Below are 12882 nucleotides of genomic sequence, written 5' to 3'. Positions count from 1 at the left end.
CCATTACCACGTTTTGAAAATATTCTGCAAATGAGGGAAGAGCTGCAGAATTGTACTAAGAGCTGGTAAAGTTGTTAGGCCAGTAAGAAGCAAATGCTTGCACAACTACTTGCTGGGGTTTTATTTTTCAGGTGTAAGTAAGCTTTTTTTTTAATGAAAGGGAAAACTGATGACATGGGGATCACTGTTCTTCCATAACTGCCTCTCCAGCAGGTCCAGGTTGCATTTTTCAGTTTTAAGGTTTCCCTTGCAAACAAACTTGCTGATTCACTCCATTGATCAGCCATTTCAGCATCCTTTGTGGGTAAAAGAATTCACTGTATTCCAGCTAATCTTCCTCTAAGGATGAAGGAGGGAATCAACACTGTCTTCCTTTCTTTTTCTGAAAATAAGATTTAGTAGGGGGGGGGGGGGGGGAAGGAAAGGCAGAAGAATGTCCAAGGATTTGCTATTCCACTCAAGTTGTCCTTGAGACATTTTTATGCTTATTCTCAAATCTGAAAAACTTCAAAAACCACATAAGATTTGCTATTTCTTGGCTTTAACTGAAAAAAAAAATTGGTTGAAAACATCACATCAACTGAACACTAGGACTTAAAAAAAACCCCCAAAACATTCACAAACTGAAAGAGAAGAAAGTGAGCCATGAATTAAAGGTTTTCATTAATTTACCATTTATAATTCCTTCATCATATGCTTCTTTTCTCTTGGTCCTCACAGTTTATCCCTTCAAATGAAGCATCAATGTTTTTACCACCAATTTGCAAAGATGTGAAAAAGATAATTGTAGTTTCTCCTGAATTCTTGGGTGGTACATACCTGCAGATCTCACTTTCATGAGTTTTTATAACCCTTTATAAGAATCAATGATCAAACAGGTAATAGGGAAAATCTCCATTTCTATTTCTTCATCCCATTTTTGGGGCATTTTTTAGAATCCATAATTTTGCTCTGTGTGATTTGGAGGACAATCCCTGAACTTTGTCTTTCCTATGGCTCAAATGAAATGCTCAAAGAAAGCAATAAGAAATGTCTTGTAAAACAATTATATCATAGGCTGGAAAAATCTTATCACCATTTTAATTTACCATATCTAATAGACAATGTATTCTCCATTTTCTGACGAGAAACAGGAATAAGTAAAATAAGTTACTTAGACTTCACAGTTTGTGGTATGAAGAATATTTTTATCTTTTAATGTGATTATTTTCTAGAGCATCATTTAGTATGGCAGATATTTTGGATATACATGATGTAGGGGGATAGAATATAAGAAAATAAAGATAGTGCGGAAAGTAATCTCACCCCTAAGGAGTTTCAGCTGGGCCAATTATCAAAGATTAGGAGCAGGCCTGACTTTAACAGGCCACAGCTGTAAGCAATGAGAAGAAGATGCTATAAAAGAGTGGGGTGGCTGGGTGAGAGGGGAACTGGAGTCAGTTGGCTGCTTTGTGAAGAAGGAGGAGTGAGTGCTCTGAGGAGCTGTCCGTGAGAAACACCAAGAAGGTGTGAAACTTTTGTGATAAGGAGACAGCAGTATGGAACCCCTGCAATAAGATGGCAACATACTTGGGATAGAATAATTCGTGCTCTTCTTAGTGGTGTTTTCAATCCCATGAAGTTTTTCTCGTGGCCAAGTTTGGATCAATTTAAGGAAAAACTCTTAAGATAGGGGCCCTGTGTTGTTGCAAACCAGCACAAGTGTCCTTGAATAGTGAATATCTGCTGATTTTATTATTAGACAGCTTTCCTCATCTTTGAAAAACTCCTGGTCTAACCCCCAGCATAAATGGCTGGGAAAGGGTTTTTCCCCCAGGAAGGGGAAGGTGCAGAGAGAGGGCCTTTAACTCTTTCAGTGTTTTGGGTGTTGTACCTGCAGAGAGCATCTATAAATGTCTGTTGGGAGTGAAACATCTCCCAGGGCTGTCACTGGGGAAGAGGGAAGGCAGAAGGAAAAGCTGCATGTTTTGAGGTGGGGATAAAAATGCCAGTGGTATCTGGGGAGAGCCTGCTGCTCTCTTGCCTCCTGGTATCACAGCACAAATTCTGGCTGTTGCACTCCTGTTTCCTCTGTTCATCCTGTGGCCATGCTGGTGGCTCAGAACCTTTCCTAGAGTGCTGGCAGCTCTGGCAGCATCCCTGCTGGCAGAGCATTCTGCGCAGTTTCCTTGGAAACACGGCGCCGAAATGCCCTGCGAGGAGCAGCAGGGAGGGGACAAGGAGTGGAGACAGTTGCTTTGGGATTTTTCCCCCTCTGTGGGAAATCAGGACTCTTGGATAACTAACTAATATGATTAAGTAGAAACTGTTTATTGTTTATATTTTGTACTTGTTTATACATTCTAACTTTACTGCACACGCTGATCATGCATCTCTTGACTGATGTCTCTATCTTGTTCACGTGTTCTGCATGCACTTCTTCAATCACAGAGTATGTGATTGGTTTCAGTCCAGCTGTTTCACAGCTCTCTGTTGTCTAGTTCTCTGTCTCTCTTATCTAGTTCTTCTGGTCTTGGTATTCTGTTTCTCAGCCTCTTCTTTCTTAATTTAGCACAATTCATGTCTTAGTAACCTTGATGAATTCCAGAGAGTGTTGATGAGAATAGCTAGGAAGGGTTTTCTGGGGCACACAGTGGCCTAGACCTTGTCAATACATTGCTACACCCCTCCTAGTGCTTTACCTTCCAAAGCAATATCAAATATGTGAGCAGCCTAGTCCAAGCAGGAGTGTCAGGGTGGGAGTCGGGCTGGCTGCTGGAACAGGCTCACAATTGTGATGTGGGCTGAAATAGGGCATGAGTGGCCTAATAGGAGTGGTTTAGAGTCCACAATTTATTTCTTGCTCTTCATAGCAGTGATCTTTCAGCTTTTGATAATGTCTGCAAGATCTCTTGGAGTCCTGTGGTCACTTATGAGACTGACAGAGAATCTACACAAAGTCCTATGTTTATTTGGAGGAAAGCCCTCACTGCTTCTGAGGTAGAGAAAGGAGGAAATGTTTTCCACCTGCACTTTCTCAGTGCTCACCCCTCTTTGAACTCTATAAATTACATTCTGGAAGGGCAGGGTTTGAGCCTGTTGCTTACTGAGATGTCTGCACCAATAAATGATTCTAATAAAGCAACAGCTGGAGCTTTATTATTTTGATTGCCACTATTGCCAAGGGCACACAGCTTATTTCTGCTGCAGTTCCACAGGCTTCAATGGAAAATGGACCAGGAGAAAAAATGTTGTGTTCTCATGGTATTTACTCTGGTAAAATATGGGCTTCTCAAGAGATGTAAAAATTTCAAGTGATATCCCAATGTTTCTGTCTTTTGTCAGTGTAAAGGAAACTGGACCATTTTTGCAAACCCTGGTATTTTGTTCTACCTCTTAGAAAAACTTTTTGAACTGATCCAGCTTGATGTAGTGACTTTTCATCTGTGGTGACAGATATTTCTCTCAGTAAGAATGCAGTATTATTGAAATAATTGACTTTATTAAAATAAAACTGCTAAGTAATGTGTTTGTAGACCTTCATGTCCGTATCTTCTTGCTCATCTTTCTAATCTGTCTGCAACCAAGTATAAGAAGAAATCCTCAAAAGATTCTATGGGTAAAAGCTTCTTAAATAATGATAGGGTTGTCAGTGCTAGGTGGTCCTTACTTACTTCAAAGCATTCTGATAAAGAGTTCTGGCCTTAAGAAAACCTGGGACATAAGAATGGGTACAAATCCAGGGAAACCTGGAGCTAACCCCTTGGTGCAAATATATCTATAACAGTGTTACTGTGCTATATTTGGCTTGAATTCAGAACAGCATTTGTTAAGCATTTGCCTATGGGTTCTTTGTGTTCTTTTGTCAAGTCAGAGAATGGAATCCTTTTCCTTTTTCAGTCCCAGTTCATTCTGATGGCAGATTCCTGGTCCTCCCCCCTGCTCCTGGGTGTCTGTGCTTGTGCTGTGTAATAGGGCAGCCTGGGACCTGTGTGAGGTGAGGGAAAGAGGGTAATTAGGGAGCTTAACACAGCAGCCTGGGAAGCTGCCACTTAGCCTCGAGTTCAGCACCTTGCAAGGCTTCTGTTTTCCCAAATAATCCCTGACTGCACCCGGAGGAGTGGGGGGAAGCAGACCCAAGCTGCAGCTGAGAGTGCTGGCTCTGCAGTCCTGAGGAGCTGAACAAAGCTCTCTGTCTTGCTGTGCCTTCCCATCCCTCCCACCCACTTTGTGTTCCTTATAGCACTGAAACATTATGCTATAGAAAACAGATTCTGCAGGGGGAACATCTGGCTCCTTAAGGCTCAAGCAGTTGCTTTAAGATTTCAAAATGTTCTTTATCATAATTTATTTCTTGTAATAATTTATGATGGACTTCTGAGAACAGGCCGGGGGAAACTCAAAGTGGACTCCAGGTTTATGATTTTTAGAGTGGCATGAAAAAAAGAATGTTGCTTGCTGGGGAACAGACTGCAATTTGTGCAGTAGGAGCAGGAATTTTGGGTAAGGGAAAGGCCTTTTAGGCAGAAAATACAGGTTGTAGGTGAGTGACAAAGGGACAAAATAAACTAAACAATCAAGTAGAGTTCATATTATAATAGGAATTTTCTCCCTCTCTGGCCATCCTGTAGGATGGAGGCTGGCTGGTCTCCACATAATATATACAAATGTAAATATTTTTGGTTTTTTGTAGTACTGCTTTTCTTGGGCCTTGCCAATTGGTGCACAGCTCTGAAGAAACAACTTTCTTACTGTTTTAGCCAGCTGCAACCTTCAAGTGCATATCCAGCTGGAATTTCTCTGTATTATGGATGTATTTGTATTTATGCCTCCAGCTGGGGACATGCTCCAGTTACATGTCAGCTGCACTGGTTAAAGCATGGAAATAGGCATTTTTCCCACCCTTCCTCCCAAGGCCTGCCTCCCAGGACTTTCTCCTGCTCTTTGGCTGTGTTCAAAGGCCTTCCATCCTGCTCTGAGGTTCTTTTTCTCTCTGCAGGCTTGCCCTTGGTCATTAGACAGCACCAATCTCAGTCATTTGTACCACCCTCAAAAGCTGTGCCACAGAGGTGCTGTGCCTTGGGGGCTCTGGCTGGCCTGGAGAATCAATAAAATCTGTTGGGATTGTGTCAGGCTGTCCTTCCATGGAGAGTCCCCCAGCTGTGCAGATGAGACTTTGATGGTCATAATCTAAACCAGAAAATTTCCCATCTGATTTCTGATGTCTCTTTGCCAAACCAAAGGTGATTTCATTGGAGGACCAGACTGTAGTTAGGCAAAAAATATTGATTTGCATATTCTGGCTATTTTCCCAACCTTTCTGACATCTATTGCAGATTTTTCTTCTTTCTTTCTTTCTTTCTTTCTTCTTCTATTTTGCCTCTTAGCTATAAAAGACCCAAATGTTGGACACAGAAGTTTTTGCTACTGAGAATGTGAGTGGAGCTTTAAAACTTGTGAATGATGTGATTCATGATCTCCAAGAAGTTCTCCTTATTCACTTGATGTGTCTGATGCCATAAAAGAATATCTCCAAAGCCAACATTTTTTTCCAAAATGCCTTGAAACTAGATTTATTCACTGTGTGGGAATATAAAGAAATACAGAAGTATTGAAAATTCTTTTTTCTCTGTGCAGAAACGCGAGCAGATAGAACAAAGAAGCTGTTTAGACACTACACTGTTGGATCCTATGACAGCTTTGATGCTTCAAGGTAAGAATTCTTCCTTTTGGTTGCAATCTGTTTACAAAACCTTCCCTGGTTTTATTTAATTGTTACTTTTGGTTTAGGCTTTGGAGAGGAAGAGGGAAGCAGATCACTAAACAGAACTTCTGAGGGTACCGTTTTACTTTTAAATAGGTTTTTATTGCAGTTTTCTTTGTTCATATGGGATGGGTGTAGAAAATTCGGGAGCAGTGAAGTCATGAGTTTCACTGTTTTGTTTTGGGAGTGGTGAAAGAGATTTGTTGTTCTGAACAGTAACTTTGGAAGCTGAGTAGAACCGAAGCTGCTGGAAATGAGAAATCAGATTATTTATTTGTGGAGAATTCATGATTTTAAGCAGGTTCTTCTCCCCCATGGATATACCTTGAACATACACGTGACTGCTGGTAGAAAGGATGATCTTCAAAACACAAAACCTCAGTTAGCTTTTGTTGTCTTCTTGAGGAAGTTTTGGTGGCACACTGAAATTATTATGCTTTTCTCCTGAGTGTCCAATTGCAGCTTGGGTTTGGTTTTTTTGCTTGTTTGCAAGGAAACCACATTTACTGTAGGAGAAAATCTCTGAAATGTGTAAAGCAATGACAGAGTTTCATGTGACACAATACTAAATAAAATAAAAATATGGTAACTGTTGGTTTTGTTCTATGATCTTAGACTTTGTTCTGAGGTTCAGACATAGCTTCTATGTGAGTTGGAGAATTTGGGGAGGGAGTTCCCAGTTGGACATGATGTGATTGACTGGGGGAGTCTGATGGTGGCAAAGTTGTCAAGAGAAGCCCATGCTCTGAGACCAGCTTTGCAGAGTAGACTCAGTGGTTATCAGGGACATCTGCAGTGAGAGGAGCTGACTTTTTGCAAGGTTGAGTGATCATTAGCCTACAAAATCCATATCCTTGTCTCTGTATTTCATTGTGAATGGATAGGGTTGTTCCTGCAAAAGAGAGAAGCTGTATCTGCTGTGTATTGCCTCAGAGATATGAAATAATTCCACTTGGAAACCTCCTGCTACTTTCTAACAAAATATTTTTTTCATTAGAAAATGTCAATTCCATCAAAACCTTCCTTTCCACCTTTTTTTGGGGGGGGGTGGGGGTTGTTGGTTTATTTCTGTATTGTTTTGAGGTTTTTTCCAAAGGCATTGGGTTTGTCCAGTGCAACAGTAAAGCTCTCAAAAAATGTATCTTACCTGATTCAGGACTGAGCAGGAGAGATAATCAGGAAAAAATGAACTTTTGTACAGCCTTATATAAATTAGTTATGAAGTGTGTCTGCAGTTGATATCTATTAATTGTCTGAGTAGAGAGAGGGGCAGCAGCAGAGCTCTCCTGACAAGGTTGGGAAGAAAACTCTCCTTGAGTTTCCACAGAGAATCCAAGACCCAGTGGATCCATTTGGGAGGGTAATAGTGGAAATTGAGAGGAAAGGGTAGGAGAAGGCAGAATTGATATGAAATTCTAAGAAATACAGTGGAAAAGTAGACTTGTTTAAGACATTTTTTCAGTAGAGAATGGTAAATCTAGGCTTTTTGTAAAGTAACACCAGGAAAACTAAAGAAACCAATAACACACCAAGTTGTGTTTCAGGTACCTGAGTGAGGCTGCAAATCAGCTTTTTGTACCTCTGAATGGTGATTTCACTGGTGCTTGTGCATTGCTGCTAAAGCAAGAAGAATTTGCATTTCAGAACCGGTCTGGAGATTAATGTCTCTTGGTAGTACATCCAGATTTAATTCCTCGCAAGGGCTTCTTCAGGGAGGGGAATTATTCAAAGAGGCAAACAAGGTGTGAAAGTGAGAGCGATTTTTGATATTGCCAGATTTGTATTGCTTTGATTACTTTCTCTGTTACCGTTTCGTATCAAAGTCGGGGAAGAATACGTTAGAACAGATTTAATGCTGGCAGCAAAGGTTTCATAAACACTTGTCAGAAGGCAATTGTGCCTCTGTGCTAAGAACAGCTCTGAATCCAAAGTACCAACAAAGCTGATCCAGTTCCTTTCCAGAGACTGTGTGGGGGAGTGAGGGGAAGTGTCTGCTCCCTTCTCCCTTTCCTTCTCCCTCCCAAAGGGCAAAAATTGCTGAGTAGAAACACTCTGTTCAGAAATCTATATTAATGGGCTTATTCACATGCAGGAAAATACATTGTACATGGCATTTTTCATCTTGAGGAAAATGTGCAGCTTGAGTAATGGAGGTTCATTAAATCCTATTTCAGCTTTGCATAAGAGATCAGTTATCCATACATTAACTTTGGGAAAATGGGGAGGATGCTTAGTAATGTGGAGAAAGGCACTGAGACTTGCTTGCCTGTGCAAATAGTCACTAAATATCATACAAATACAATGTATTATTTGAAACTACTAGGTCTGATGTATTATCTGTTTTAAATGCTGATGACATGCCCTCAAAAGGGAAGAATTTCTTCTTAATGTCTATCCTCTTTCAGTTTAAATCCCCACTCCTTGTCCTAAAGAGCAGAAACTGCTCCTGAAACTGCACGGAGATAATGCAGAACTGCTCTGCCACATCTCTGAGGTTCTCTATCTTCCCTGCATTTGTCAGCAGTTAATTCAAATGAAATTATTTGTAGGGTGTAAATAAGTTAATTTATCAAGGTTGAATTCCAGTTTAATAATAGAAAGTATTGCTTAGAATGGATAGATAAGGCATAGAATGGATTTTTGAATTTAAAAAAATTAAATTATTTTTTAAAAACGTAAAGCTAAGGTAAACCTTTAGAAATTACCATTTTTTATCTGTGTTTTAACTGAAGTGAGGGAATTGATTAATTCTTTCAAGATGGGACAGTGGATTGTTCAGTCAGGAAAATATGTGGAACTAATTAGTTGTTAATTTCAACTATAAAATGTTATCACCCTTTTAAATGGAAAGAGACTGTTAATACAGTGATAACTTAGTTTTATACTCTGGAGATGTCAATTATATGAGACATAATGTGGTGCTATGTAAAAGTGATAAATTTGGTGTGGTGGAAAACATGATCCATTGTCCCCATGAATTTGGGAACTTTAGGACGCAACAGTGGAAACTTTTCCTGCTGCATTCATTGCATCATCTCCCACCCCCGGCAGAACAGGGCAGCACGAAAAGTCAATACACAACTGAATGCCAACACCAGTGTAATCCAATCTGCACATGAATGGAAGGTCTCCTGCCTGTTCTGTGTCTTTCCCCGAAGAGTTATTGACTTTCACAGGGGGGGTTTCTCCAGACTCTTTAACTGGTTCCACCCCTGCGTGGCAGAAGTGTTCCTGGTGCCTTTCTTTGACATCCCATGGCTCCAGCAGCATTCAGGAGCTCACAGGAGAGGATGTGATGACAAATAACCTTTCCCAAAGGTTGGTTGCCACCACATTAATGACAGGACCAAATTGATTTGCCTTATGGTTTTTGTTCTGTTTTTGTGGAGGAAGACCAAGAGGAAAACAGGATGGTGTAATCTGTAAGAAAACTTAATTAATGGCTTGCTTCACTCATCCTACTGTCCCTACTTAGAGTCAGGTGGCAACATCCATGTCCCACGAGTGTAGAAGCTGACAGGAGCAGCTCTTTCAAAAGCCAATTTACATACAAACACCTAGTGAAAAATGGAGATTCTTCTCAGAAGTTCTTTCCAGGCCATTCTCTGTTGCTGTTGTCATCTGTGCTGTTGGATAGAGCAGCATAAGATTTATTCCTGAGCAGCTCAGAGAGACTCCTTGGCACAGCTGAAGCTGTCTGCCCCTGCAGCTCAGCATGCTGTAGAGAGCTTGGTTATATTTTTAATTTTTTAGCCCACAGAATGTGCCTGTTGGATACCTTTGTCCCAAAGTTGTGATGTAAGTGAGGCTGTCTTGGTGGTTTAAGCATTAGGTGTGTTCCACATCTATTTTAGTGGGAGCTTTCAGTCCTATGCAGAAATACTTTCATCTGGTTTCATGTGGATATTTCACATAAATAATCCTCCCTCTGGAGAAATGCAGTTGCTCATCTCTTTAAATATAGATTTTAAAATAATAAAATATAGATTTAAAACAGATGGAACGTTTTAGTGGAATTCTGGCCGTTGCAAGTGGTGAGGAATGTAAAACTGATGGGGAGCAAAGGGATTTTCTCCTTGGTTATGGTGGCCCTGTGTCCCTGGGGTGGGGAATTTGGCTTATGTGCTTGCTGAGTGCTGCTTGCCTGGCAGCAATCCACCAAATCCTGGCAAATAGATCCTTACAAACATTGAGAGAGAAGGTATAAGAGCTGTTGTTATATTTTATATCCTGCTTCCCACATTTTCATGTTGGTTCTGCCCAGGTAGAACAGTGAGAGCAGTGTTGTTACATGGAAAATAAATGGGATTGTCTGAATTGGAGTAAGAACTAGATGATATGGGATTGGAACTGAATGGTCCTTAAGGTCCCTTTCAACCCAAACCATTCTAGCATTTTGTGAACTGCTATTTTGTTTGTTTTCTGTTGGATATCACCAGTTCCATTGTACTAATGTTTCCTGGGATGTTTGTACTGTTCAGGAGATCTCTTGAAGGAAATGGGAATAAGGAGATTAAAATGGTGCTGCTCACTCTTAACAATAAATCCACAATCTGGGATTGACACATTGATAATAAGTGGAAAGTGATTTTACAGCTGATTTTACCTGCAGGCATATATTTTAAACATAGTCCTTGGTTTCCTCTGGTGGAAATAAGTAAAACCAGCAGCATTTAACTTTTTTACCTATACACATAGCTCAGTTTTTGCCTAGAAAATGGTAACAAAAATATCTGAGTATGCTCATCATTGTAATTAAATATAACCCTGTGAGAGAGTGATGTGGTTACATCTGAAAGCTCTCTGAAATTTTAATAATTTAAAATCTCTGCAGATGTGATATCATGGTTCTTTTGGGCACAGAGAATGGTCAGCACCAACCAAATTTTAGGGAGGAAAAGTATGTAAAATGTTTTGTGTGCATGTAATCTCACCTTGATGCCTAAAGTTATTTTGTTGGACTTGCCTGTTGTCTGTTCTGAATTTATTAATTAACTGTGAGTATAACAGCCTGACAGCACTGAGCTGCTCTTAATATGAGGCAGAAAGTCAAGGGTAGCTCAATTTTAGTACCTTGTGCCTCATTGACTTGAAGAGGATAATTTGATGCAATTTGAAGAATTGCATATGTATTTAAGCAATAATTAACGCATTGTGGCCTCTATGGAGCAGGTGGAGATGTAAAATGTGAAGTTTTTAATTTACAATTATTCAGTTTCTAATGGAAATTCCTTTGGTTGCTAATAAACAACTTTGCACTTTGCCTCCCCTGCTGCTGTGTGATGCCACGATGGAGCTTTTTGTGCTGGTGGCTACAGCAAATATTGAAAGGAATTGCTGAAATAGGAGGCAAAAAGGGTGTGTGTGTGTGTGCATCTGAATTGTGGTGCCTCTCCATCTAAACCTGTACTGTAATTGCACTATTAAGGTCTAATACAATTATGGTAAGATGCAAAACACTACCGCGAGTGATAAAAGTTTCCATTAGCTTCTAAGTGCATTTTTAAGTTGTTTGCAGCCTTAACAGTGAAGTTTGCTCAACGCACTTCAGTAAGATTCCAGCTTTTAACAGCTAATGGTTTGGTAACTAATGACTAAAATGTATTTTCTGGGCCAGATGTTTGCCTAAATTTTTAGCGGTAAGTGTTAGCAAAGAGAGCTCAAGAGCTGAGGGGGGAAAAAATATACAGCCTTTTCCAAATGTAGAATTAAAATGCTCTTTCTGAAAAACTTTCAGGATCTACCTTTAGTGCTAGTCCAGACTTAACTGTGTGCCTGGGGTAGAGAAGCTGCTGCTTGCAAGGGCTGGGATTTGGGGGCTGTGCCATTTCCTGCACAGCAATTGGTACTCCAGGCTCAGCAGGATTTCCTCTGCAACTCCTCCAGCCGGATGCTGGAGGACAGCATGGATTTAAATGTCACCACTGAAAGCAGCAGCCTGTGTCCTGTGCATGAGGGGGAATAAAGTGGATTTTATTCTTTAAATTAGAATAGAGAAAATGAAAAAAAAAGAAAAGAAAAAGGAGTGGAGAGGCAGAACAAGTTTTTGAGGTTGATTAGAAACAGGAGCCTCATGTTTAGAGCAGAGGAAAACAGGAGATTCAAGTGGGATTTTTTTTGGGGAGGGGGGAGAAAGGAGGATGATTAGGTTTCTAATAATTGGTGTTTTCCATTCCTGTGTCCCAGCCCCTGTGATGATTTAATGCCCTGCCCCAGGGCAACTTTGGCTGCCATGCTGTCACCTCATCACCAGATGAGCAAAGGCTCCATATGGTGCCTCTGGTTGGGAATGATGCAGTTGGCAGCCCCAAATGGAACAAATAACTGGTGAACTCGCACTGTGGGCTTGCCTCCAGTGGGAGTGATCTAAACCACGCTTCCCCCATCTCACCCTCTCTTTCCACACAGATTTTCACAAATATTTGTTGCATTTGGAGAATTTGATCTATGAGGCAACATTCTCAGGGTGGCTGGCAGGCAGTGAATGTGTTTTGTTCCTCTTGAAAGCTGAAATGATCCAAAATTGGAAAGGGGTGGAATTTCTTGCTCAGTCTCTTTGGTGGTGCAAAAGGAAGGTGTGGGAGGAGGGTGCCTTGTTCCTCCTGGGACAAACCAGATGTGCTGGAGCTGTGTTTCTTTAAGAAATGGAATTGAACCCAACAAAGAGGGAGCAGCTAAAGAGCAGACAGTAGCCGGTGGTGGAGCATTCATCTGGACTGAAGGAGGTCTGGGCTGAGTCCTGTGTGTGTCAGACTTAAATCCACAGCCTGAGCTGCTGCTGAATGCCAGGAGCCTGCTGGACAGAGCAGGGCTTTATCCAAGCCCTTTGAAAGTGTTCCTCTTTCCCCAAGCCAGGAGCAGATGCTCTCTCCATCCTTGTGGATGTTAGGGCTGCTCCATGGCAATGACTGGCAGATGCACCAACTGAGTGGCTGGTGATGCTGCTGGGGCTCCCTGCTCTCTCTGACACAAAATGTCAGCCTGTTTTTGGAGAGATGATGTCTGACAAGCACTAAAATGTATCAACAAAAGCTTGGCTTTGAGGGATAAGTGTTACACAAAACTGAGTTCGTGGCAAGGTTCTGAGCAGAGGAATAGTAAGTGTTGAATATGTGCACTAAGAAAAAGAGGCTACTGCA

The 12882-nt window shown here is 41.0% G+C and overlaps 1 protein-coding gene across 4 annotated transcripts in view; it reads left to right on the top strand.

Annotated features, from left to right (window-relative positions):
• Positions 1-12882, top strand: part of SHANK2 (SH3 and multiple ankyrin repeat domains 2) — a 271165-nt gene that overhangs the window by 134537 nt on the left and 123746 nt on the right. For all 4 annotated transcript variants that reach the window (XM_063158210.1, XM_063158209.1, XM_063158212.1 and 1 more), the window contains one exon: positions 5617-5692. In XM_063158210.1, coding sequence (XP_063014280.1) covers positions 5617-5692 — 76 coding nt within the window. The remainder of the gene's footprint in view (positions 1-5616; positions 5693-12882) is intronic.

This window comes from Melospiza melodia, chromosome 6, assembly GCF_035770615.1.
Source record: "Melospiza melodia melodia isolate bMelMel2 chromosome 6, bMelMel2.pri, whole genome shotgun sequence".
Lineage (NCBI taxonomy): Eukaryota > Metazoa > Chordata > Aves > Passeriformes > Passerellidae > Melospiza > Melospiza melodia.
Note: the sequence above shows the minus strand (reverse complement) of the source record. Positions and strands in the feature narration are given on the sequence as shown.